This window comes from Dama dama, chromosome 19 (genome assembly GCF_033118175.1).
Source record: "Dama dama isolate Ldn47 chromosome 19, ASM3311817v1, whole genome shotgun sequence".
NCBI lineage: Eukaryota > Metazoa > Chordata > Mammalia > Artiodactyla > Cervidae > Dama > Dama dama.
Window position 1 is genome coordinate 66,334,666 of NC_083699.1, and position 27,760 is coordinate 66,362,425.

Here is a 27,760-nt window from a genome sequence, read left to right on the forward strand (position 1 = left end):
AAGCTTTTGACTGTATGGATCAAAACAAACTGTGGAAATTCTTTAAGAGAGGAGACCACCTGACCTGCCTGCTGAGAAACCTGTATGCAGGCCAAGAAGCAACAGTCAGTCTGGAACAACGGACTGGTTCCAAATAGGGAAAGGAGTAATCAAGGCTGTATTTTGGCACTCTGCTTCTCTTACTTCTGTGCAGAGTACATCATGCAAAATGCTGAGCTGGATGAAGTTCAAGCTGGAATCAAGATTGCTGGGAGAAATATCAATAACCTCATATGTGCAGGTGACACCACCATAATGGCAGAAATCAAAGAGGAACTAAAGAGCCACTTGATGAAGATTGAAGAGGAGAGTGAATAAGCTGGCTTAAAACTCAACATTCAAAAAGTAAAAATCGTGTCGTCCAGTCCCATCACTTTATAGCAAATAGATGGGGAAAAAAATGGAAAGAGTGACTGACTTTATTTTCTTGGGCTCCAAAATCACTGGGACTAGTGACTGTAGCCATGAAATTAAAAGATGCTTGCTTCTTGGAAGAAAAGCTTTGAAAAACCTAGACAGTGTATTAAAAAGCAGAGACATCCCTTTGCTGTCCATATGACAAACGTCAAAGCTATGATTTTTCCAGTACTTACTATGGGTCTGAGTTGGGCCATAAGGAAGGCTGAGCATTGAAGAACTGATGCTTTCAAACTGTGGTGTTGGAGAAGACTCTTGAGAATTCCTTGGATAGCATGGAAATCAAACCAGTCCTAAAGGAAATCGGTCCTGAATATTCATTGGAAGAACTGATGCTGAAGTTCCAATACTTTGGCCACCTGATCTAAAGAACTGACTCACTGGAAAACACCCTGATGCTGGGAAAGATGGAGGGTAGGAGGAGAGGGGGCGACAGAGGATGAGATGGTTGGATGGCATCACCTACTCAGTGGACATGAGTTTGAGCAATTCCAGGAGACAGTGAAAGACAGGGAAGCCTGGCATGCTGCAGTCCTCGTGGTAGCAAAGAGTTGGACACGACTGAGTGACTGAACAACCTATAATGAGATGGTGGTTTATTAGGCACAGATTAAGTCTTTGTTTATGTCAAATTAGTCAGATTCTCTAAAGTCACAAAAAATAGTTACATTACTTCCATAGTAACAAAAACAGGTAACATTCGTTGAGAGCTTCCTACCTGCCATAGGTACCACACTATACATTGTATACACATTTCTTCTTTTCATGTGCAACATAAAGATACTTTTCTTCTTCTAATTCCATTTCTCCTGTAATAACTTGCACCAGTCCAACATTTGAAAAGCTCTTAGTGATGTAATTCCTTCCATTAAGTCATGACTATAATTTTTAGCTTTAATAAAGCAACTGCTGTTGAGCAATTGAACACCAATTTTTAAACAGGATAGAACTAAATTCTGAATGAGAAACTCAGTAAGCCCGAATTTTCTTCTCAAAACAATTTAACATATATGCCCATTTTAAGACAATTCCTATTTTCTCCCCCATTGTACGCAGACACTTTTCCATCTGAGCCATCAGGGAAGTCATTATTTTCTCATGAGAACATTCTAAAATTGTTTTGCACAGTTAGAAAATATGAATTTATAGAGATGTAGGTGAATGAGACCAATGTCTACTTATAATATTTAACTTAGTTACACATAAACATTTTAAAGTCTTTCATTATATAAGAAGTATACTAAATTAGAAATTATTCTTTTTTCTCTTTCTCATGTTTTATCAAACCATTTTATTAAAAATTCTTCCCACATAGTTTCTATGTCAGTTACTTTAGTGTTATTGAAGCCACTTCATGGAAGCATCTCACCTGGCTTTCTAGAGTATATTGTGTTCACTTTTAAGTCTGTTTTTGAAGACTGTCCTTGCAAATTTTGCATTCAGCTTCAAAAACCCTTTGCCTCACTTTCCTTCCAAGAATATTTTTATGGTTTCCACTATAAAACAAATTTATTGTTTGTAAAAGTGACTGTTAGAAGTCTTATTTCAAGGTGTGTGCTAAGGTGCTTCAGTCATGTTTAACTACTTGTGACTCTGTGGACTGTAGCCTGCCAGGCTCCTCTGTCCATGGGGATTCTCCAGGCAAGAATACTAGAGTGAGTTGCCATGCCCTCCTCCAGGGGAGCTTTCCAACCCAGGGGTTAAAGTCTTGTCTCTTATGTCTCCTGCATTTGCAGGCAGGTTCTTTACCACTTACTGTCACTGTTTCATGGTAGCTAACATTTTAAATCATAATAATCTCTGTTAGATTTCCTTACCACACCCTTTTTTCTCCTTTTTAAACTAATCTGATGGGTGACCTCCATAAACATCCCATAAATATCTCAAATTATCTCTGACTGCGTGTCAATACAATGCTGTTCAAAGTTAAGTAATGGAGTCTTCCAAATATGAGAAACTTTGTAAAAACTTTGGAAGATTCAAAATTAGGAATACTCTTTTCTGAGGACTGATTTTGGAAAAAAAAAGCACACACACAATCATGTATGTACAGCAAGTGTTTCTATTTTTAGAAACTAAAAATAGGACTAGGGGGTCTTTTCCTTCACCATTTTCTTTCTAATTTTTAATTGTGGTAAAATATAAAATCAACTTTATATCATCACCATTTTAAAACATTCAATTCAACGGTGTTAAGTGCATTCATGTTGTGCAGTCATTCCCCACCATCCATCTCCAGACATCTTTCCATTTTGCAAGCTGGAACTCCGTACCTATTAAATGCTAACTCCCCATGTCCTCTCTCCTCAACCCCTGGCAACCACTATTCTACTTACTGTCTCTATGCCTTTGACCCTAAGTGCCTCATTAAATAGAATCATAAAAATGTTTGCCTTATTTCACTCAGCATAATTGTTACTGAGTGCAAGTCTGCGTGCCCAATGTACAGTGAGGCCAAACAAACCAAAACCAAGCTTGGAGCAGAGAAAGGTTTATTTCAAGGCCCTCCAAGAAGACAAGTGGCTCAGGACCCCAAAATCCTGAACTCCTCAAAGATCTGGAGATGTACCTGAACCCACATCTGTCTGAAGCCAGAACCTGTGTTTGTCTCATTATCTCTTGCTGTCTGTTAGGTGTAAAACACCTCATTTGTCTTCTCCATGCAATTTGAGGAGTACTTCCAATGTAGTATTTCATGTATGCATTGCAGCAATCCTATAAATGGTTAGAATCAGTACCATCCAGATTCATATTTTATCAGTGGAGGAAACTAATTTATTGAGTCATGTGCTCACAAAACAAGCAGAGCTAGTGTTACTGAGTCCAAGCTTGAGCTGCTTGCCTCTTGACAGGCCCATAAATTGAGAGATGAGTTGTCAGGGTGAGGAACAGCAACTTTATTTGGGTAGCTGGTGGACGGAGAAGATGGTGGACTTATGTCCCAACGAACTGTCTTGCCTGAGTTAGAATTCTGGCTTCTTTTATACTGAAAGGGGAGGGAGCAAAGTCAAATGCCTCCAGGTTCCTGTCAGCTTCCAGAGGGCATATGTTAACTTATTCCCCCTGCAGTCATCCCCCTGCAGTCATCCCCCTGCAGTTACCCACAAGTGAGCCTGGTCAGGAGGTTTCCTGCTGAAAGGTTGCAACTGTGAGCTGTGAGCTATGCCGGGATTCATGACCTCCAGAGGAGAGGATTTCAATCTGGGGTCAGAGACGAGGCTTGACCACTTGAAACTTTTGTGTAATCAAGTTTTATTAAAGTATAAAGGATATTAATCCTTTGTTTCTTCATTTGCTATTATTTTCTCCCATTCTGAAGGCTGTCTTTTCACCTTGCTTATAGTTTCCTTTCTTGTGCAAAAGCTTTTAAGTTTAATTAGGTCCCATTTGTTTATTTTTGCTTTTGTTTCCATTACTCTAGGAGGCGGGTCATAGAGGATCCTGCTGTGATTTATGTCGGAGAGTGTTTTGCCTATGTTCTTCTCTAGGAGTTTTATAGTTTCTGGTCTTACATTTAGATCTTTAATCCATTTTGAGTTTATTTTTGTGTATGGTGTTAGAAAGAGATGGATGTAACTGGAGCCCATTATACAGAGTGAAGTAAGCCAGAAAGATAAAGACCAATACAGTATACTAACACATATATATGGAATTTTAAAAGATGGCAATGACAACCCTATATGCAAAACAGAAAAAGAGACACATATGTACAGAACAGAATTTTAGACTCTGTGGGAGAAGGTGAGGGTGGGATGTTCTGAGAGAATAGCATTGAAACAAGTATACTATCAAGGGTGAAACAAATCACCAGCCCAGGTTGGATGCATGAGACAAGTGCTCAGGGCTGGTGCACTGGGAAGACCCAGAGGGATGGGATGGAGAGGGAGGCAGGAGAGGGGATCGGGATGGGGAACACATGTAAATCCGTGGCTGATTCATGTCAATGTATGGCAAAAACCACTACAATATTGTAAAGTAATTAGCCTCCAACTAATAAAAATAAATGGGAAAAAAATAAAGTATAAAGGATAGAGGAAGCTTCTGACACAGACTTCAGAAGGGGGCAGAATGAGTGCCCCCCTTGCTAATTTTAAGCAAGGAGTTATATATCTGTTAAAGAATCACCTCAAAACTGAGAGAGTTGCATCATGTGCCTCTCCCGAAACATGCATTTTGAGACAGCTTTGGCAGAAGGTGAGTCATCCCTTGGCATAGAACAATTGACATGAATCTTAAAGAAAGGCAGATTTCCAAGCAAATGCATAGTTTCATTAATATAGCTTAAGAGAATATTTCCATGAGTAAGACATAGTGGTTTGTTGAGCCATTATCGGTTCAAGGTTTGAGTCTACTGAGAACCTACTTGAAGAAAGGCAGATTCCTAGGCAAATACATAGTTTGTTAACATAGCTTAAGAAGAACATTTCCAGAAGAAAAAATGCATTGGTTAGCGCAAGGTTTGAGGAAAGTTAAGTTCAGGTGGAACCAGGTGTCATCATGACAACACAGAATTTAAAAGAAACCTCTTTTATTTTTGTATAGAGAAGGAAAAAAGAAAATTTGCCACTTGCAGTTTGTTTCCTCCTCCTGCTTAAGAGAGAAAAAAATCATCTGCCACTTGCCGTCTATTTCCTCAGCTTGGGGACCCCTAGCCTTCCTACCTGTTACCTTCTCATTGTGAGCTAAACAAGTATATTTTAGTTTAACACTCAGGGCTTCCCCAGTGGCTCTGCGGTAAAGTATTTGCCTGCAATGCAGGAGACACAGGAGATCTGGGTTTGATCCCTGGGTCAGGAGGATGCCCTGGAGGAGGAAAGGGCAACCCACTCCAGTATTCTTGCCTGGGAAATCCCATGGACAGAGGAGCCTGGTGGGCTACAGTCCATGGGATTACAAAGAGTCAGACACCACTGAGCATGTACACGTACAGGCATGGGAGGTAGGATTCCCTGAGAGAGGCTGGCATGTCTAATTTATAGGCAACATCCTTTAGTGATTTACTTGTGTGTGTGTGTTAAGTCGCTTCAGTCGGTCTGACTCTTTGTGACCTTATGGACTGTAGCTCACCTGCTGGGTTCCTCTGGTCCACGGGATTCTCCAGGCAAGAATACTAGAGTGGGTTGCCATGCCATTCTCCAGGAGATCTTCCCGACCCAGGCATCGAACCTGCATCTCTTATGTCTCCTGCATTGGTAGGCAGGTTCTTTACCACTAGCGCCACCTGGAAAGCCCTATACTTGTAACAGAATACAAAGTTTCTTCTTTATTACATTAGGACTCAAACCCAGCTCCTTTCATTCTAGACCCAAAGTACCTCTCCCTTTCCCATGTTCCCTTTTACTCTACTGGGCAGTGTATGTAGGGAAGTTATCTGGCCTCATTAAGTCAAAGTTAACTGTTCATATTTGCAGACCCTCTTTTGATGAAAACCTCATGGTTTCATCACGGTTTCACTACTTTCTACTTTATCTTGAATCAGTTCAGCAAAAGGCATGATATTTACCATCCCCTTTCACATCCAGTATTAGATCAAGAGGTCCTATTACTTAGTAGGATTCAGAAAGTCATTCTTCAGATCTTGATTGGATGATACTGTGTGCTAGGCACTATGCCTATCACTGGAAACCCAGAGACAGAGAAATGAGACATTGTCCTTGTCTCTAAGAACTTATACTATAGCAGGAATGTAACACAGAAAACAGACCGTGACACAGTATAGCAGAAAAAGCTTCTCAGGAGAAGAGGTGATATATGGTCTACACCTTAGGGGTGAGCAGGATTTCACCAAGAAGAGAGAGTTAAACAGTGTGGTTTATTCTCTGTGGAACACAAGGAAACTTTCATCTAGTTTTAGCTGCCTGGAGGAATGTGCAAATGCACCTTCTGTTTTGTTTGAATGCTTAAGTTTTCCCAGTGTGGCTTGACTGCATGGATTAAAAATCTAGATAATTTGGATTTGCATGATTTGGAGTCATCAGTGTGGGCAGTTGCTAGATGAACATTCTGATTGCCTTGCAGGTGATCCAATTGGGTCTTTGAGGATGTGAAAGGAATTATAAGGATCGTGCCATATTTTAGTCATTGTGATGGCTGTTATCGCTAGTTGGAATCGATTGTGTGGTGGCTGAGATAGTTGCTGGATTGTCTCTATGTGTGCCTTTATTCCACAGGGAGAAAGAGGCCCCCGAGGCCTTTCTGGACCCCGAGGTGAGGAAGGTTGCTGGGGTGCACGAGGTCACAAGGTGAGTGTGACCTTGACCTGTGGCATTCTTTCCTTGTCTCTGTTCTATCCCTTGAGTTTTTTTTTTTTTTTTTCATTTATTTTTATTAGTTGGAGGCTAATTACTTTACAATATTGTAGTGGGTTTTGTCATACATTGACATGAATCAGCCATGGTTTTACATGTATTCCCCATCCCGATCCCCCCTCCCACCTCCCTCTCTACCCGCTCCCTCTGGGTCTTCCCAGTGCACCAGGCCCGAGCACTTGTCTCATGCATCCAACCTGGGCTGGTGATCTGTTTCACCCTAGATAATATACATGTTTCGATGCTGTTCTCTCAAAACATCCCACCCTTGCCTTCTCCCACAGAGTCCAAAAGTCTGTTCTGTACATCTGTGTCTCTTTTTCTGTTTTGCATATAGGGTTATCATTACCATCTTTCTAAATCCCATATATATGTGTTAGTATGCTGTAATGTTCTTTATCTTTCTGGCTTACTTCACTCTGTATAATGGGCTCCAGCTTCATTCATCTCATTAGAACTGATTCAAATGAATTCATTTTAACAGTTGAGTAATATTCCATGGTGTATATGTACCACAGCTTCCTTATCCATTTGTTTGCTGATGGGCATCTAGGTTGCTTCCATGTCCTGGCTAATATAAACAGTGCTGCGATGAACATTGGGGTGCACGTGTCTCTTTCAGATCTGGTTTCCTCAGTGTGTATGCCCAGCAGTGGGACTGCTGGGTCATATGGCAGTTCTATTTCCAGTTTTTTAAGAAATCTCCACACTGTTTTCCATAGCGGCTGTACTAGTTTGCATTCCCACCAACAGTGTAAGAGGGTTCCCTTTTCTCCACACCCTCTCCAGCATTTATTGCTTGTAGACTTTTGGATAGCAGCCATCCTGACTGGCATGTAATGGTACCTCATTATGGTTTTGATTTGCATTTCTCTGATAATGAGTGATGTTGAGCATCTTTTCATGTGTTTGTTAGCCATCTGTATGTCTTCTTTGGAGAAATGTCTGTTTAGTTCTTTGCCCCATTTTTTGATTGGGTCATTTATTTTTCTGGAATTGAGCTGCAGGAGTTGCTTGTATATTTTTGAGATTAATCCTTTGTCTGTTGCTTCATTTGCTATTATTCTCTCCCAATCTGAAGGCTGTCTTTTCACCTTGCTTATAGTTTCCTTTGTTGTGCAAAAGCTTTTAAGTTTCATTAGGTCCCATTTGTTTATTTTTGCTTTTATTTCCAATATTCTGGGAGGTGGGTCATAGAGGATCCTGCTGTGATTTATGTCGGAGAGTGTTTTGCCTATGTTCTCCTCTAGGAGTTTTATAGTTTCTGGTCTTACATTAAGATCTTTAATCCATTTTGAGTTTATTTTTGTGTATGGTGTTAGAAAGTGTTCTAGTTTCATTCTTTTACAAGTGGTTGACCAGTTTTCCCAGCACCACTTGTTAAAGAGGTTGTCTTTTTTCCATTGTATATCCTTGCCTCCTTGTCCAAGATAAGGTGTCCATAGGTTCGTGGATTTATCTCTGTCTATCCCTTGAGTTTAAGGAAAATCTTAATTTTTCAACATAGCCGTGATGTTTTCTCTCTTTCTCACAGGGATGGTTTCCTAGAAGTAGAAGTAGAGCCTGAGAAAAGGAATCCAATGTAAATAGTTTGTTGGGAGGGGACCAAAGTAGTGGAGTGTGAGATGTGGAGAAGTGAGCTGGAAGGGAAGGTGGCTTCAAAAGGCTGCCTTATTGTTCAGTAACCACTGTGGGTGGACGGAGCTTAATTCTGCTTGGAAACGGTGGGAGCCGGCGTGGAACAAACGTGCACTTCAGTGTTATCCCACTTGAGGGTGGGGGGGAGGTGGGGGTATTCACGCACCCAAATGCTGTCAGGCATTAGCTGAGGCCTGCTGTCAAGGGGCATTAATTTCCCAGTACTTTTGGACCGCCTTGTGTGTGGACAGGCTCTGGTTCCAGGAAAGAACCCTCAGGAGAAGAGTCATAGAACTGCCAGCTGGAGGCGAGGCTTTAGATCCTTAAAAGCTGATGGGTGGGGCATCGTTGCCTTAAATGTTTCTTAACCTTCCAGGATTAGACAGTCTCCTTCAGGCTGGAAAGCCTTGTCTGCGACTTCAGAGACCTATATAGTTTTTCTGACCACAATGACCGTATTCTGCATAGCCTAATAAGTTTCTCTTTCAATCAATTTATCCTGTTGTTCCTGGAAGCCTTCTCATGCTTGTTATCCAGTGTATTCTCATTTTTGTGCGACAAAATATGATTGTTATAAGTGGAAGGTCACTGCTGTTTCCAGCTCAGCCCTTACGGTGTGAGGAGTGGCAAGGTGCAATTTTCTTCACAGCACAGGTGCAGGGAAGTGGTAGTGATCAGAAGGCTGCAATGTCTGTCATGGTTACTGGAGGAGATGTCTTCATTTTGATCTAAAAAATGACATTTTCTTGAAATTAGGGACATATGGTTCTCTAAGTGAAACAATAGTTTTAAAGCCTCATTCAATCTCAGTCACTTTTATTTCTTCTTAACTGTAGGGAGCAAGAGGATTTTCAGGAGAAAAAGTGAGTGACCTTTCTTACTCTTTTCAAACTGGAGAACTGACGCTTTGGGAAACATGATAATGAATTCACTTGTTTTTCCTTCCTTGCGTGAGGGGGGACTTAAAGGTTTCAGAAAAGGGAATATGTCAGATGCTATGAATGGCCAAACTGCCATGCTAATGCATGGCTAGTTGTAGGGCATGTATTTCAGGCTCACAGCGTGGATCTATGTGATAACTTTTAAGCCTTGCTAGTTCTGTAATAATTGAGCCATCTGTTTATCATGTTTATTTGGAAGAGTTTGTCCTGAATTCAAGGCGTGGTCAGGAGGGTCTGGTCAAGCTCGGTGTCAAGTAGGAGAGAGATGCTAGCACACGGCTGCAAAGGAGCTGCCCTATTAGGGAATGACTTTGTATTCAGAAGCAAAGTATCCATTTGCTCACTCATTCATTCAGAAAAGTTTATTAGGTATCTTCTCTGTTCCCCACATTACCCTTGGGAATGCTTCCAAAGTGGTGAAAAGTCAAACAGTGGCTGAGAGAACTCCTTTACTCAGGTCTCCTGATACCACTGATTCACCCCTGTGGCCTGTGCCCAACACAGCATGTAATTTTAGCCCAGCAGTTTCATGTGCTCATATGTGCCTATTCATTCACTAACTCAGTCATGTGTTTGCTAAAAAAAATGCCTGAAACTTGATTTCCTTGGGTGGCCAATAGGAGTAAATCAACCAACCATCCCACATATGCGACACACATCTTATTCTGCTTGCAGAACTGCAAATATTTTTCTTCAAAAGATGCTTTATAAACTCTTTTCTTCAAAAGCATTTCCCTGGTGGCTCAGACGGGAAAGCATCTGCCTACAATGCAGGAGACCCGGGTTCAATCCCTGGGTTGTGAAGATCCCCTGGAGAAGGAAATGGCAACCCACTCCAGTATTCTTGTATGGAAAACCCCAAGGATGGAAGAGCCTGGTAGGCTACAGTCCATGGGGTCGCAAAGAGTCCGACACGACTGAGTGACTTCACTCACTGAGATAGTTGGCAAAATGAAGGATCCGTAATTTGAAAATGATGGAATGCTTGGTGAGCGATCACAATACAGTGGCCAGTTTTTACTTTCATCACTAGTTAACCCCAGTTTCTCAGTTCTTTTCTAAAGAAGATTTTTTTTTTTTTTTAATTGTGAGTCTTTCAAAATGCATGCACTTGCGTACACACTCATTTAATTCCTACTTATTCTACAATGATCCAAGTTTCCATTATGCAGATTCATTCAGGGATATTTGCCAGTCTTTTTAAACTAAAAAAATAGTAGCATATTCTCAGGCTGCTTTTGTGTGCCTTAGCATCAGAATAAAAGAATGTAAAACTATGGGAAAAAAAAAGAAACCCAACGGCAAAAGGACCAACATTAGCATGTAGACATCCTTTGAGGAATGTCTCATTCAGTCTTGTGAGGGTGTTACAGTACTTGTTCCAGTGTAAAAATTTAAAAGGAAGTCTTTCTGTCCATTCAAAATCTGAGTTCCTTTTCTTTAGCAGCTGAGGTGTCTGGAAAAACAGTATATAGAGTTACTATCCACCTCAGGAAGAAAATAATTACTGCTTTTTAATGCTTGAATGCAGTATATAAATGTTGTTTCAGGAGGTCTAGATTCTTGTACCAACTGAGAACAATATTAGCAAAGAAATTAGCATCAGAACAAGAACATGTACCCTGGCCCTCTTTGCCTAATGTTCTCATCTTCCTTTGTACCGCAGGGCAACTCTGGTGAGGAGGGTGTTGATGGCTTGCATGGAGACCAGGTACAGAAAGCCTCTCATTCTGTGGCCTCAGCCCTCTCTGCCCCCACTAGTTTGGCATTAATAGTCTCTATGGTTGTCACGATTGGTCTGGAAATGTAAGTAAATATGCATGCTTAACAATGTCAAAAGTTAGCTTATATATTTGCTATTATCTTAAAAATACAAGGGCCTTAGAAACTTAACTCCCATTTCACATGTTATTGTCCAGTATTTTATTTCTGTCTTTTTATTTTGTTAACTTCTACTAATGAGACATTGTTATAATTATTGTTTAATTTAGTTGATCCTTATCTGGCTTTACCCTCATTTCTGTTGCTATCACTGATACCTTCAAAGGAACATGTAAAGATGGTGTTTCTTTTGCCTAAAGTACAACTTTTAGAGTTTTTCTTTAATAAAGGTTGTAAACTCCCTTGGTTGTTTTTTATCTGGAAAAGAAAAATCTCATGATTTCACACTTTTACTTGAAAGATTGTTCTTTGGTAAACTATTTTCTCTCAGACTTTGGAAATGTGATTTCATATTCTCCTGGGTTTCTATTGTCTTCTCTTGTTAGCTTTTACTGTTAAGAAGGTATCCACTAAGCTGAAAACTTAACCCCAGCTCACCTCCCGATGGCCAGGGCCACCATGCCTGCCCTCCCCTTGAACACTCCACCATAGCCAGTCCTGTTTTCACCTTATAAAGACGGTGGTGTGGGATCGCTGTAACCTTTAGGCTAATGACTGTCTGAAACATTGCCTCCATCTGTAATATGGTTGCAGTATTCTGTGATGATTTGACAGAGAAGGACACCTCATTCTCAAATATTCTGAGTGGTGCCTCAAAGGGCACCAATGCCTCTGCTCTGGTAAAAGACATTGATTCAGTGCAGTTTCCAATCAATGAACACTGCTTCGAACTGGTCAACTTTGGAAACACATGCTGCTGTGGTTCCATGCTGTGGCCTTGAACTCCTGCCAGAGGTTCTGGGAGAATGTTCTGGCACACAAGGCCCAACCCAGTAGGAAGGAAAACTTGTTGACCTGTCTGGGAGAGCGTTTCTACAGCATTGCCACTCTGAAGAAGGTTAGTGTGACCCCACCAAAGAAGTGCATTTCAAGCTTAAGACATGAAAGCGATCTCTTAGATGACTACCTGCAGCAGGATACTTATGAATGTTTAAATTATTTGCTAAACATGGACATCCTGCAGGAAGAGAAGAAACAAAATGGGAGATTAAAAAAATGGCAGTATGAAGCAACAGCAGAGAATGATTAACCAGTACTCACTTGTGTCCATGAGATTTCTCAGGGAGCACTCACCCATGAAACTTGATGCTTGAGCTATGAAACTGTTTGTAGCAAGAGATGAAGATTTTCTTGACCTTTGTGTTGACATGGAGCAGGTATATCTATTGCTCCCTGTCTAAGAGACTTCAGCAACACAGAAACACTGCATAGAGGACAGGAATATTGGCATGAAACAGGTTGCAGCAGAGGCCCAGCAAAGGCTGAGAGTCAGAAAGCTGCCCATGATTCTGGCCTTGAACCTCGAGCGGTTCAAGTACATGCTCCACATACACCAAACGATCTTACCAGGTGGTCTTCCTGCTGGAACTGCAGCTCTTCAATGCCTGCAGTGACGTGGTACATCTGGACTGCATGTACGAGCTGGTTGTGGTGGCGGTCCACAGGGGCAGTGCTCCTAATCATGGCGTTATGTCAATATTACGGTGGTGAAAAGTCATGGCTTCTGGATTTTGTTTGCTGATGATGGGGTAGAGAAAATGGATGCCCAAGCTATTGAAGAACTCTATGGCCTGACTTCAGATATTAAAAAAAAAAAATTAGAATCTTGAAATATTTTATTCTATCCATCAAGATAATAACTTAAAGGACTGTGGGACTCATTTGAGTGGAGGGAAATGTTCAAAGCACTCTGAGCTGCAGACATTTCTCTTTAGACGCCCATCCTCCCCAGAGACCCACCAGCAGTGTACTCTGCATCTTGGGGGTCTGACTGTGTGACTCCTTCCCCTTCCCTCCGGCTCCCCTTCATTTTCCTACATGCAGCACTACTTGTGGCTTTAAGTTAGTCTGAGGTCGTGTTAACTGCAGTCAGATTGTAGTAAGGTTTAGATGAATGACATTTGCTAATTTTAGGATTGAAATCAAGATTGCTGGGAGAAATATTAACAACCTCAGATATGCAGATGATACTACTCTAATCTCGTCAAGGCTATGGTTTTTCCAGTGGTCATGTATGAATGGGACAGTTGAACTATAAAGAAAGATGACCACCAAAGAATTGATGCTTTTGAACTGTGGTGTTGGAGAAGACACTTGAGAGTCCCTTGAACTGCAAGGAGATCCAACCAGTCCATCCTAAAGGAGATCAGCCCTGGGTGTTCACTGGAAGGACTGATGCTGAAGCTGAAGTTCCAATATCTTGGCCACTTGATACAAAGAACTGACTTCTTGGAAAAAGTTGATGTTGGGAAAGATTGAAGGTAGGGGGAGAAGGGGACAACAGAGGATGAGATAATTGGATGGTATCACCAACTCGATGGACATGAGTTTGAGTAAACTCCGGGAGCTGGTGATGGACAGGGAAGCCTGGCGTGCTGCGATTCATGGGGTCACAAAGAGCAGGACACGACTGAGCGACTGAACTGAACTAAACTGAATGGCAGAAAGAGAAGAGAAACTAAAGAGCCTCTTCATGAAAGTGAAAAAGCTGGCTTAAAGCCCAGCATTCAAAAAACTAAGATCATGGCATCCAGTCCCATCTCTTCATGGCAAATAGATGGGGAAAAATTTGCAGACTTTATTTTCTTGCACTCCAATATCACTGTGGATGGTGACTGCAACCACAAAATTCAAAGATGCTTGCTCCTTGGAAGAAAAGCTATGATAAACATAGACAGCATATGAAAAGGCAGAGGTCTGTCTGTCAAAGCTATGGTTTTTCCAGTAGTCATGTATGGATGTGAGAGTTGGACTATAAAGAAAGCTGAGTGCAGAAGAATTGATGCTTTTGAACTGTGATGTTGGAGAAGACTCTTGAGAGTCCCTTGGACTGCAAGGAGATTAAACCAGTCAATCCTAAAGGAAATCAACCCTGAATATTCATTGGAATATTCTTGCCTGAAAAATCCAATGGACAGAGGAACCTGGCATGCTGTGGTTCATGGGGTTGCAAAGACTCAGACAAAGGATTGAGTGACTGAGCACATATTCATTGGAGGGACTGATGCTTACGCTGGAGCACGTACTTTGAAATTCATCAAATAATTGTTCTTTGGCCACCTGTTATGAAGAGCTGACTCACTGGAAAAGACCCTGATGCTGGGCAAGACTGAGGGCAGGAGGAGAAGGGGGTGACAGGATGAGATGGTTGAATGGCATCACCAACTCAACGGACACGAGTTTGAGCAGGCTCTGGGAGATGGTGAAGGACAGGAAAGCCTGATGTGCTGCAGCCCACAAAGTCGCAAAAAGTCAGACATGACTGAGCCACTAACAACAACAACATGCTACGCCACTGGCTCTGGCTGAATTAGAATGGCATTTCTTATCAATGTGGGCAGTCTATTTTATGTCTTCACTAATCTTCATAAATGACTTCCAGGGTCTCATTTCAATGCATTCCTTTAACTCATCTTTGGAAACACTGCTCCCCAATTTTAGCTTCTCTGCATCTGTTCCAAAGGAAGAACAGAGGAATGGGGTGGATGCCCACCTTTTAAGAGCTGAAACTATAGCTTTAAGTTTGTGTGAGTGAAAATGTTTAAAAGGAACCGCGACATTGAATTCATCCTCCAGGTAGAACCTGGTGAAGAGAAGCTGTTGAGGGTGTCTAGTGTCTGCCCTGGGCTGTGCCTACCGGCTGTTAGAATCCCAGGAACTGAGGCAGTGTGGCACTCAGGGCAGGCAAAGCTGAGTGGGGGAAGCTTTTATGCACAGTGGAAAGTTGCTTTTCTCATCTATCAAAGCCAAGTTTCAGGAGAACAGCTCCTTGCGCTTTATTTCCAGTGCTGCTTTTCTTCTGTCCGTGAGTTGTATCTAGCCTTTATCTGATGCTGCTCGGCTCTCCAAGGGATCTTTCCAATCCTGCTGGTGTTTCACAGTCGGTGGTGCCAGGGCGGAGACCCCACGGAGACTGCCTGCGGCCCAGTTCTCCTTAGCCAGGCGGTACCTTTCCTCGCAGGAGTCGCATTGCACAACTGTTCACCTGTTGGCATTTCGGTCGGCGTGCGAGGCCCCTGCAAGGCCCAGGACTAACATGGAACCTTCCCCAGAGGAGATACTGGAGTTAGCTGGGGACACAGGTGGGTCAAAGGGAGTGTCCGTGGGCGGGTAGAGAGATGAACCAAATAGCAGTGTCTCCTTGGCTCAGATTCCCAAGGTGCTTGACAGGACAGAGTTTTGTTTTTTTTTTTTTTTTTAGGAAGAACCTCATCTCACCATAGTTATTTTACTTTTTCACTTTTGTTTTATATGTATTTATTAGATCATTTGAGTATTGGCACCTTTTATTAAAAGGGTCCTTATGGGGGAAAAAAGTTATTCATCAAATAATTGTTCTTTTGTCAGCAGTCTTTTAAAAAATATCAGGCTGCTTCACAAAGTTCCCTTTGTTTCCAGTTTTCCGCCGTTTCATGTGATGTGTCCAGGTGTGGATTACTTTTCACTTATCCTGTTTGGGACTTATTAAGCTTCTGAATCTGAGCATTTTTACCTTCTCTTAAGTTTTGGAAAAGCCTTAGCAGATTATCATTTCAAAGTTTTTATTTTTCCCATTTTCTCTATGATCTCCTTCTGGAAGTCTAATTGAAAATTTGTGGACCTTCTCATTTTATCTTCAATAGCTTGGTCTCTCTTTTATATTTTCTATTTCTTTATCTTTCTGTGCTGGATTCTGAGTAATTTCTACAGTTTCTAGCTCACCAATTCTTTTGTCACTGGTATTTAATATACAGTTTAACCTGCCAATTGGATTTTTAATTTTGGTTATTCTAATTTCCACTTCAAGAAGTTCTATTTGATTTTTCTCTCAAATCTGCTTGATCTTTTTTAAAAATAAAAAATATAGTGGCTGTTTTACTCTTTCTTTTTGTTATTTAAATGTATTAAAGATACAGTAATTCTGGTATCTATAGTCATTTGAAGCCTGATTTGTTGTCTGTTGGTTCTGCTGGTGTCTCCCTCATGGTTTCTTCTCATGTGTGTTGTGACTTTTGATTGAAACTCATTTTTGATGGAACTTTATCTGCAAGAAGTCACTGAAGCGTGAGTAGAATGCTTCTGCCATGTACTCTGTGGCTCTGCCTCCTGGAAGCATGTTAAAATAAATGTGGTTTTCACACCACATACTTGCAGAATGATCAGAAGTCCTTAGGGAAGCCAATGGTTATTGCTCCCCTAGATGCCTGCTTTCTCTTTATTAGGAACTCCAAGGATTTATCTTTTCATTTATCAGCTCATAGATGTAGGTAAGGTATAATTTTTCAGGATATCTAGTCTGTTGTAGAGTCAGAGTTAGATCTTCCTGCTCTTGGCTAGAATGTGAAAGAGTGTGAAAGCTTCCGGTGTGACTCACGTAACAAGGATTCTTTGTATGTGTCCTTTTCTTTTCCTAGGGTGATCGTGGAGTCCCAGGGTCATCAGGAGAAAAAGGAAATTGAGGAAATAGGGTAAAGTGTGAGGATATCCTTCTCTCCTATTTTTCATATTCCTGCTGTGTAAACTCACCTTGACAGCTTGTTTTTAAGCTCTGGGAAAGAATCATCTAGTGACTTTATACTAGACTGGGAGTTAAAGGGCAATAGACATTAGGTGAGTATCTGGAATCTTTACTGAAGGCCTGGCTCTGCTGATAGAGGAATATGTAAACCAAGTTGCCTGCCTTTTGTGGTTTATTACATGCGTCACTCCCTGTCTCACCAGCTGGCTGTGGCTCCCTGTCACCAAGGATTTCATCTCACATCCAAGGCCTTTCAACCACACCCTTCTCTATTCTCGGCCAAGAACCTGTCTTTCCCAGCCAGACTGTGCTTCCTACCATCTCCTGAGGGTTCCTTCTGCATCCCTGCCACTGTGTCTCAGCCTGCACCAAGCTCCCCATCCTTGGATACCCTTTCCCTGACTCCATCTTTTTACAAGATTTTTAAAAACTTTATTGAAGTGTAGTTGACTTGCAATAATTGTAATATTGTAAGTTGTAATAACTTCTGCTGTATGGCAGAGTGATTCAGTTATATGTATTTATTCTTTTTCATATTTTTTCCATTCTGGTTTATCACATTTACTGTTCCCTGTACGATCCTGTAGGACTTTGTTGTTTAATCCTGTGGATACTAGTTTGCCTTCTGCTAACCCCAAGCTCCCACTCTCTGCTCCCCCATCTCCTCCCTGCCTCCATCTTCAATGCTTATTTGAATATCACTTTTCCTTCAGTTCCCATCTTCTTTCTTTCTCCCTTGTGATGCCCTCCTTGGCCCTGTCGGTCTGGCGGTCTCCCCCTTCTGTCCGTCCTTCCCGTGTGTACTGTTCGCCCTGTCAGCTTGAAGTTATCTCTCTGTGTGAGGGAAGGCAGATACCCGATGTCAGTATCGCCACTCCCCCTTGCTGTGCCTTTGGTAGACATCACTAGTCAATTATGGAATCCAGCCTGAAGGGCACAGCACCATAATCAGCTTCTGTTGATTGGATAAAGGGGGTGAAATTTATTTATTTCTTTGTACCCCTCTTGGAATTAGAATAATGCGTTGATTTCCTGATAAGTAAAATGGAGAGTTATAAGGTGTGGCCTTTTATTGAGGTTCAACTTCCAACCTGTAGTTTGTAGACCAAAATTACGGAGAAGGTGGGGCATACCACACTTCCTTCAAGACTGGAGAGCCTTCAGTTTCCACCAAATTTTGTTCAACTCAGTAAATGCCCTTCAAGTGCTTCCTATCTGCAGGGCATTTTGGTAGATACAGAGATGGTTCAAAGGTAAACAAGTCATGGTTATGACCAACAAAGTCAGTGAAGTGAAGTCACTCAGTCGTGTCCGAATCTGCGACTTCATGGACTGTAGCCTACCAGGCTCCTCCGTCCATGGGATTTTCCAGGCAAGAGCACTGGGGTGTGTTGCCATTTCCTTCTCCAGGGGATCTTTCCAAGCCTGGGATTGAACCCAGGTCTCCGGCATTGTGGGCAGACGCTTTACCATCTAAGCCACCAGGGAAGCCTATGACCAACAAAGAGCTGGTTAACTGGTGCAGGAGATTGGATTTGTGTAGGAAGAGCTCTAACACAAGATAGGGTAAAATAAAATCTGTAAGAAAGGTGCAGATGAAGAAGAATGGGAACACACAGTGACTTGGAGAGGAGTCTAAAAGAGAGTATGCTCCATCCAATCAATCGTAAATATTTTCTGAGCATCTATTGTAATTCAGGCATGAGTTCTGTGTCTCAGAACTGGCCTTTCATGGGGAAAGACAGACATGAATGAAATAATCATGGAAATAGATGTAAGATTACTGCTGAGATAAGTAAGTGAAGAGGAGGTAAATTTCAGGGGCATCTGATCCAACCTGTGCAGTCAGGAAGCCTTCATTGAGGAAGTAAAGACAGGAGGCAATTTGGATTAGTAACAACCCAATGGTGAGGAACGAGGAAGGGGGAAGAGACCAGACCTCCCTACTGATGTCCTGTGGGCCTTTGAGGATGAGCTGAGGGCAGGCAGGACTCAGGCATTTCAGGGAACACAGAAAATCAAGACAGTCTTCACTCTGACCTCTGTGAGAGGCACATACAGGGTATTTCAGGCTAAGTTTCAGCTGGCTTAGAAACTTTCAGCAGGAAGGTTTATAGGCAAGGAAGAACATATTCAAAGCCATAGATGTGGAGGATTACTCTGGAAGCCAGCATCTGGGTCAGCAAAAGGAGGAGCTAGTTGTTGGACAAAACAAAATAGGAACCGTATGCCAGATTTTATACTTAGCATTTTATTTTTCCATTGACTCCCTGTAACAGCCCTAATAAGATAGGTGTATCAGTTTTACAAAAGAGAAGATTGTCTTAGAGAAGTCAAATAAATTTGCCTTGCTAGTAAATTAATCAGCAGGATGGGAATTTGAAGTCATGAATTCCCTCTTATCACTATTTCAGGCCAGGGATGAGTTGGGGAGGGGTCTCCAGTAACGTGAGGCGGTGGCTTCTTGTAGAGCCCAGAGAATAGCCGTTTCCTGTGTGTCTGAGACCCAGATCTCAGAGGGGGTGCCCCACGTCACTATTCTCAGAGTGTGTATACCCTCCATCACTTCAGTTCAGTCGCTCAGTCGTGTCCGACTCTTTGTGACCCCATGGACTGCAGCACGCCAGGCCTCCCTGTCCTTCACCGCGTACATAACATCCTCCACAGAAGGTTCCTGCGGTGGAGTGGCTCTCTCTGACTCTGTGGCTCTATAGGAACTAGGACACGGAGATGGCACCATTAACGGCAGATTTTAAGAGAAGCAACCATTTGCTCATCATGTCATAGTCTCATAGCAAGTGGCTCCACCTCTCTTGTTCCCCATCTAGAGCAGTTAGGACCTCTGCAAGCATGTTTTATCTCTTTCTCCTCCTTTTTTTTTTTCTCATGAGATCACTTGCTCTGCTAATGCTGTGCACATCTGTGATGAAGAAAGCCTTCTTCTTTTTGTTGCATGTGTATATATATATGTAGGAGCGCAGGAAGCTGTGGAAAGATCCAGGGATTTGGAGGTGGGGAGGTGAGGTCCAAGTTCCTCATACCCAAATGGGTTAATTCTTGACTTGTCAGTGTTAAATGAGGTAATATACATCTAGGGCTAGGGGTGTCACAGATTTCCAATAAAAGTGTGTTTTTTTTTCCCCTGTGTCTCCTTCTCACCTCTTTGGCAGTGAATGCTTTAAAGTTCAAGTCCTAAATTGTTCTTTTAATTTAAGTCTCACTTCTCTCCCTTTAGGCAATAGGTGACTTTAAAAAGTGACAGTTGTCTTTCAGTGTGATTTAAGGGCTTGACGGGACCACCCGGACAACCTGGAGAGCATGGAGCGCCTGGGTTAAGGGGAGATCCTGTGAGTTATGGTTGAGGGGTTTCTACTGCTTTCATCCAGGGACTGTGAACTGTTTTCTTGGGCACAACAGCAGAGAACAATGAATTGCTAATTAATGAGGTGTCTGTTCAGCCTATGTAAGTACTGCAACAGATAAGAGATTGTAGAGAAAACCCATCTTATAGAACAGCTGGGTTCTTAAAAAGTTTGGAATTTTAGTTGCATTGGGTATTTGGGATGACCGAGCGGATCCAGACAATGAAAAGACACCACTTTGGTACTTTTATTTTTCCAATCTTACTTCCTGTACTTTCTTTCCCTGTCTTTCTTGCCCAGTTGAGCTAAGAAACTTTCCTTTTCTCAGGGGGATCCTGGAGTTGATAGTTTCATCCAAGGCCCTAAGGGAGAAAAGGGAAGGCGTGGACACCAGGTAAGCCGGTCTCTTGTTTGCCTGGGGACACTGGTACCCAGGGCAGCAGATGCTAGCTGCTGCAGAAGACTTGGGCATCAGGTTGGATCAACACAGAAAACCAGAGAACAAACCCGTAGGACTCCATTATCCACAGAGACAGGAACTCTGAATGCTAATCCCCACCTATATCCTTGCCTCTTAGGTTTTTTGTTTGTTTGTTTATGAATCTTATCTTACACAGCATTAATAATACAAGTTATTTACATTTCTGGTCCTTGGTTTCCTCATCTCCAAAATGAAACCATTAGACTCAAGGATGCCTAAGATCTTTCCAGTTTTAAAATTCTCCAATTTTATAATTTGAACAATGCTCAGGGTTTTACACTGCTGGCTTGTTTTCTGTTACTGCCTGTGTTAATTGATGTGTATCAGGTACCAGTCATTTTAAAAGATAAGACTCTTGTCTAGCTCTAAATACTAGAAGTGTCCTGACAGGAGTCATCACAGAAACAAAAGGACTTTATACCTTGGCAGACACTAAGTTTTTTGTAAGTTAATTTTAGATTTTTATGTCCTAGACACTAAAATGCACGACTTGGAAAAAGACTAAAATGACCCAAGTCCTCCCAGTTCATCATTCCGAGTTTCCAGGAATGAAGTCTGCATACCACATGCTTATGTAACTATAGAGGAAACACTCTTACTTTGAACTCCAGTTTGCATCCTTTGACAAAACCTTCCTGGGTCTCCTCCCGGGAATATGACTGGTTCACAACCATTTGATACACATCCAGGTACTGAATAAAATCCAGTTTGTAAAAAGATAATTATTATCTAGCTATGTGAGAAAATTGCCATGACTTGCTGCAAGAATGTCTCATCCTTTTGTCAATTGCAGTTATTTTGGACCAGCTGGGAGGATTTTCTTTGGTGAGTTGAGATCAGAGGCCCTGTGAATAGCCAGCCACTCCATCAGCTATGGTGTTGAGCTAAGGGAACAGCAGGGAAACAACTCTTAACCTGTGTGGGACCCAGTTTCCTCATCGGCAAGGTTGGACTATTAGAGAAATCTTTTCAAAATTTCCAGGAGTCAGTGGGTGAAAGGACCTGATCCGTATAAAGCGTGGTTTGCTCCTGTTTCACTGCTGGGAAGAAAGGGCCCTGTACAAACTGTCTCGTGTGTGTCCACCACAGCACCACGGCCAGGCAGAGAGCCTCCTGCTCACAGCCTTCAGAGGCCTCCATGGCTGACTTTAGCTGAGGGTTATTAACCTTGAACACCAGATCCCCAAATTGTGTGTGCAAACAAGAGCTGCAACTGATGCAGTGTCGTAACATATTGCATCTAGGTTCCCTATACTTTTTACTATGCAGAGCTCAAAGAAAGATCTTAACTAAGTATTCTTTGAATAGATTCAGATAATAGAAGTCACTCCTATAGCTAGGTAAGCAGGCAGCTAGCTGGCGTCTCAAAATTCTCTAAGCCAGGCTTCAACAGCATGTGAACCATGAACTTTCAGATGTTCAAGCTGGATTTAGAAAAGTCAGAGGAACCAGAGATTAAATTGCAAACATACGTTGGATCATCGAAAAAGCAAAAGAATTCCAGAAAAATATCCACTTCTGCTTCACTGACTATGCTAAAGCCTTTGACAGCATGGATCACAACAAACTGTGGAAAATTCTTCAGGAGGTGGGAATACCAGACCATCTGACCTGCCTGCTGGGAAATCTGTATGCAGGTCAAGAAACAACAGTTAGAACCACACATGAAACAACAGACTGGTTCCAAATCAGGAAAGGAGTGCGTAAACTCTGTATATTGTCACCCTGCTTAACTTTTATGCAGAGTATATCATGCAAAATGCTGGGCTGGATGAAGCACAAGCTGGAATCGAGATTGCCAGGATAAATATCAATAACCTCAGATATGCAGATGACACCACCCTTAAGGCAGAAAGTGAAGAAGTAAAGAGCCTCTTGATGAAGGTGAAAGAGGAGAGTGAAAAATTTGGCTTAAAGCTCAACATTCAGAAAACTAAGATCATGGCATCTGGTCCCATCACTTCATGGCAAATAGATGGGGAAACAATGGAAACAGTGACAGACTTCATTTTCTTGGGCTTCAGAATCACTGCAGATGGTGATTGTAGCCATGAAATTAAAAGATGGTTGCCCCTTGGAAGAAAAGCTATGACCAACCTAGACAGCATATTAAAAAGCAGAGACATTACTTTATCACCAAAGGTCCGTCTAGTCAAAGCCATGGTTTTTCCAGTAGTCATGTATGGATGTGAGAATTGGACTATAAAGAAAGCTGAACATTGAAGAATTGATGCTTTTGAACTGTGGTGTTGGAGAAGACTCTTGAGGGTCCCTTGGACTGCAAGGAGATCCAACCAGTCCATCCTAAAGGAAATCAGTCCTGGGTGTTCATTGGAAGGACTGATGTTGAAGCTGAAACTCCAATACTTTGGTCACCTGATGCAAAGAACTGACTCATTGGAAAAGACCCTGATGCTGGGAAAGATTGAGGGCAGGAGGAGAAGGGGATGATAGAGGATGAGATGGTTGGATGGCATCACTAACTCGATGGACATGAGTTTGAGCAAGTTTCAGGAGTTGGTGATGGACAGGGAGGCCTGGTGTGCTGCAGTCCATGGGGTCAAAAAGAGTCGGACATGACTGAGCGACTGAACTGAACTGAGCTGACACTGTAGCCTGTGAAGTGCTATGAGAAGAGAGCCCTCTAGAGAGCAGTCTTGCCTTGGTGTTAGTTCTGAGTTGACTTGCAGTGCAGATTCAATGTAATCTGGAAAGAGAAACTTGACCATGAGCCTAGTGTTTGGGGAAGGAAGGGAAAACCGGTCATGGCTTCACACTTCTGGGGAAAACGAAAACCAATACAACTTTTCTGGAAGGCAATCAGATAACACCCATCCATCAGGACTGCTGATTTTCATGTTTTTTTGTTTTTTTTTAAATATGCAAGTGACAGAAAGCCTGACTGGCAGTGGTTAGCTAATAAATGTGTTTGATAGTCCAGGGGTGGGTGACTCCAGGTCTTGTTACACCAGTTCGATGATGTCATCAAAACCCAGTCCTCAGGGACTCAGCCCCTTCCTTTCCACAGTGCCATCCTCAGCGTGGTTCTTGGGCTTGACACCATAAAGCATTTAGTCTTCACCTTTGCATAAGATGCACATAAGATGCCAGAAGGAAAGGGGCTTTTCCTAACCTGAGTACACCCAGCAATATTCTCTTTAGAGCTCATTTGGCCCATTGGCTGGGTTCTGTTCTCCCCACCCGCCCTCACCCCGTTTTAAGAGAGCCAGAGAAAGCAAGTCTCTGACAAAGGTCCTGAGATCGCGATGATTGGTTTAGACCCGTCATAAACTGGCCCCTTGCAGCCTGGTGTGTTGTTGCAGCGAACAAAGCTGAGGATTTCTTAGCAAGGAAGAAAGGGTTGAGAGAGCATTGTGTAGTCACAACTGTGTCTATCATGGCTTGAGGTGTATACGTACTTGGACCCAGTCTTCACCATTCTAGAAATTTACCCAGACACTCATTATGGGCCAACTGAAAGATTTAGCTCCAAGGATGGTTGATATAGAGACGTTTAATCACTTCTACACTTGAAAGTCCAGTGACAAGTTGTTCATATAAACAGTGGCACCTTCACACGTTAGGCTATTATTAAACCATGAAAAATAGTTTAGAAGACTATTTTGTAATGAGGAGAACATCCATGGTATAATACTCAAGTGAAAAAAACAGATTACAAAACTCTGTATTCAACAAAGGGTCCGGATTGGTAGAATGTATCTATATCTATTTATCCTAGAAGGATAAACACCCAGCAGTTTATACAGTTCTTTTCCTTAATCTTATTCTCTGAATTGTTGAGATACTCTGTGATGAACATGTATTATTTTCCCCCAACTTTTTTATTTTGAAAAAATTTAAAACTACAGAAAAAAGTTGTAGTTTCAAAGAACAGCATTGTGAACACCCATTGTTATTATTGAGCCATATTTGCTAAATGTCTGTCTGTACAAATACATAGATAATATATGTACATATTTTGCTGAGGATCAATTTGAGGATCAGTTGGAAGTATGGCATTTTGCTTCTGAATATTCAGCATGTATCTTTCAAGAGCAAGGATATTCTCCTATATAAGCACAGTAGAGTCATCACATTAAAAAATGTCTATATGGATGCAAAATTATTTTCTAATATATAGTCTCTGTTCAGATTTACATACTTGTCCCAGGAATGCCCTTAAGGCTGTTTCCATTGTTGTTCTGGGACCCAGCCAAGCATTGTACGGTGCATTGAGCTGTCTTGGCTCTGAGGTATCCTAGTCACAACTGTTTCCCAGTTATTGGTCTATTTACAGGACACTGACATTCCAGACCAGTTATTTTGCTAAATATCCCTTAATAAGGATTTTTCTAATTGTTTTCTTATGAATGTGTGTGTGTGCTCAATCGTGTCCAACTCTGTGACCCATGGACTATAGCCCACCAGGCTGAACATTTTTGGAAGCTTAATTAATCCTGAATCCGAGCTCTCAGTCAGTAGAAGAATCACTGTCATTTATCTCATTGCTGTGCTTAGTCACTCAGTCATGTCTGACTCTGCAACCCCATGGACTATAGCCCAGCAGGCTCCTCTGTCCATGGAATTTTCCAGGCAAGAATCCTGGAGTGGGTTGCCGTGCCCTCCTCCAGGAGATCTTCCTGACCCAGGAATTGAACCGGTGTCTTCTGCATTACAGGCGGATTCTCTACCGGCTGTCTCTTTATTGGTGCATTGATTTTGTCACTTGATTAAGATAATGTTCACCAGATTTATCCAGGGTGAACATGCTTTTCCCTCTTTCCAGGATTAACTAGTCTGGGAAGTGACACTCTGAGACTGTGTATTTCTTCTTTCTGTACATTCTTTTATCCAATGGTTCTAGCATCTGCCCAAATAATTCCTCTAGTATGCTGGCTGCAAAAAAAATAATAGTGAAATGAGAAAATGATAGTTTAAGAAAGAATATTATATCTAGAGCAATTGTGAGAGTGCTTTAGTAAAGCCTTTTCCCTCATACTACCTACTTTATTATTTAAAAAATTCTCATTATAAAGAGAATTTATTTACTAGAGATACTTTGAAATTCAGGAAAGTAAAATGTAGGGATAAAAATCAGTAGTTCCAGTAACCAAGAAAGTCATCAGTCTATTGAACTTTTGTTGGTGGCAAAGTTTCTCTCCGTGAGAAAGTCAGGTGAGGATTTCATGAGCTTATTAAAAAATGTTCTAAAACAATATAAAAAGTGAGGAATCATCATTTTGTCTTTCTCCTTATTTGGAATAAATTATTTTTTCATAAAATTTAGCATACTTGAAAAGAACAACATGATAGCACATTTTTTTCTTACCTTAAAAACTTCTGATAAACATAATTTCAATAAGCATTCCTACCATAATGTAAATAACACTTCCCTCATATTGTAGAATATGTAAACTTTTTAGAATCTCATCTTTTATAAATAGCAGTTGGGAGAACAGCTTTGCATAAAGTGTTTTCATTTCTGCATTTCATATACTTTCCCAATTTACGTATTCTTACTAAGGGCTTCCCTCATAGCTCAGTTGGTAAAGAATCCGCCTGCAATGCAGGAGACCCAGGTTTGATTCCTGGGTTGGGAAGATCTGCTGGAGAAGGGATCGACTGCCCGTTCCGGTATTCTTGGGCTTCCCTTGTGGCTCAGCTGGTAAAGAATCTGCCTTCAATGTGGGAGACCTGGGTTCGATCCTGGGTTGGGAAGATCCCCTGGAGAAGGAAATAGCTCCCCACCCCAGGATTCTGGCCTCGAGAATTCTGTGAACTATGCAGTCCATGGGGTTGCAAAGAATCGGACATGACTGAGCGACTTTCACTTTCACTTTCTTTCACTTTCAGCCACGTTGGGCTCGTTAATGGATTCCGTATGGGACAGCCCACATCTAGAGAGTCAACCCAGACATCTAAACTGATCTTCCCTTTACCTCTTGCCTTCCAGGACAGTTCCGGTATTGAAGGACTTCCGGGGGAAATAGGAAATGTCGGCCCTCAGGTAGGTGTGGCTGCTCGTGGGATGTGTTTCATCTGCTTTTGTGGAGGAGAGAGGTAGGCTGGGGGAAAACCTGCCTTGTTTCCTTCTGTAAGGTCTCTGCTTCCCTCCCGTCCTGAGGACTCCAGAGGAAGAGGAGGCCTGCCAGGGCTGAAGGTCAGTGCTTGCTGGGAGAGTTGCTTTTCTGTTCCACATACTTGGCTATTTCATCTAAGTCCTCTCTGGGGTCAAGGGGAATGCTGGTTGGGTTGTTGGTGGCTGTATCATCCTTGGGAAGTTTCCAAGAAGAAAGGAAAGTTTATATGGTTCTCTGCTGCCTCCCCAACCAGCTATTTCATTTAGATGGAAAATAAGCTAATACCTCAGAGGGTTGCTTTTACCTCTGAAGTAATGATTTTTCCATTTAAAGAAGCAGGACTTTCAATGGGTGCATAAGGGGATCTCATAGTCACTAAATAAAGGTAAAAGACTGAGAGTTTGCTATTTCCAAAGAAAGAATGGTAGGATTTGCAGGTGGAATGGGACATCTCTGTGATTTTACCGAGCGCTTATCCAGTACCACTCACTGCACTAGATCTTCATTTATATGGCCTCTTGTAAACCTTTCTGCAACCCCAGGAGTTATGAGCACCATTCGTTACTTTTTATGGCTAAGAGAGGAAATATCAGTTTAGCAAAGTGAAGTTGTTGTCAGAGGCCGCATAGCTTTGTATTCAAATCCAAAGATCAAGGTTACTCTTGGAAATTTTTGTACAAAGTAGAGTAAAATTTGTTATGTAGATTCCTTTCTAACAGATTCTGGTCATGCTGTGCTGGTATTTTTTTCTAGAATTCTCTTGTTTGAGGATGAAGGAAAAGTCAGAGACTGATTTAAGTTATCTCTGAGGTTGGGAATGGGTGAGCGAGTGAATGTGCATGTGTGTCTTCAAGCCACACATATTGCAAAAGCATATCTATTGAGAAATCCCAAGTCTCACACATCCAAACAAGTTTTGTTGACACCAACTAAAGTATTATTTCTCGTAAAACGTTAAAACTTGAAATAAATTCTTAAATAGACCGTTTCTGTGCTTTGAATTCAGTTTCAACACTTGTGAAAGAAATAATGTCTTGAACTGTCCTTTTAGCCTAT

The 27,760-nt window shown here is 41.8% G+C and overlaps 1 protein-coding gene and 1 pseudogene across 1 annotated transcript in view; both read left to right on the forward strand.

The window, feature by feature from the left end:
- The window catches only part of LOC133074095 (collagen alpha-4(VI) chain-like), a 111,447-nt gene that overhangs the window by 21,795 nt on the left and 61,892 nt on the right, over window positions 1–27,760 (forward strand). The window contains 8 exon segments of the mRNA XM_061168039.1: window positions 6,627–6,698; window positions 9,239–9,265; window positions 11,010–11,054; window positions 16,678–16,731; window positions 20,066–20,128; window positions 20,472–20,537; window positions 26,578–26,631; window positions 26,749–26,784. Of these exon segments, the coding sequence (XP_061024022.1) occupies window positions 6,627–6,698; window positions 9,239–9,265; window positions 11,010–11,054; window positions 16,678–16,731; window positions 20,066–20,128; window positions 20,472–20,537; window positions 26,578–26,631; window positions 26,749–26,784 (417 nt within the window).
- LOC133073982 (ubiquitin carboxyl-terminal hydrolase 46-like) lies at window positions 11,776–12,921 on the forward strand (annotated as a pseudogene).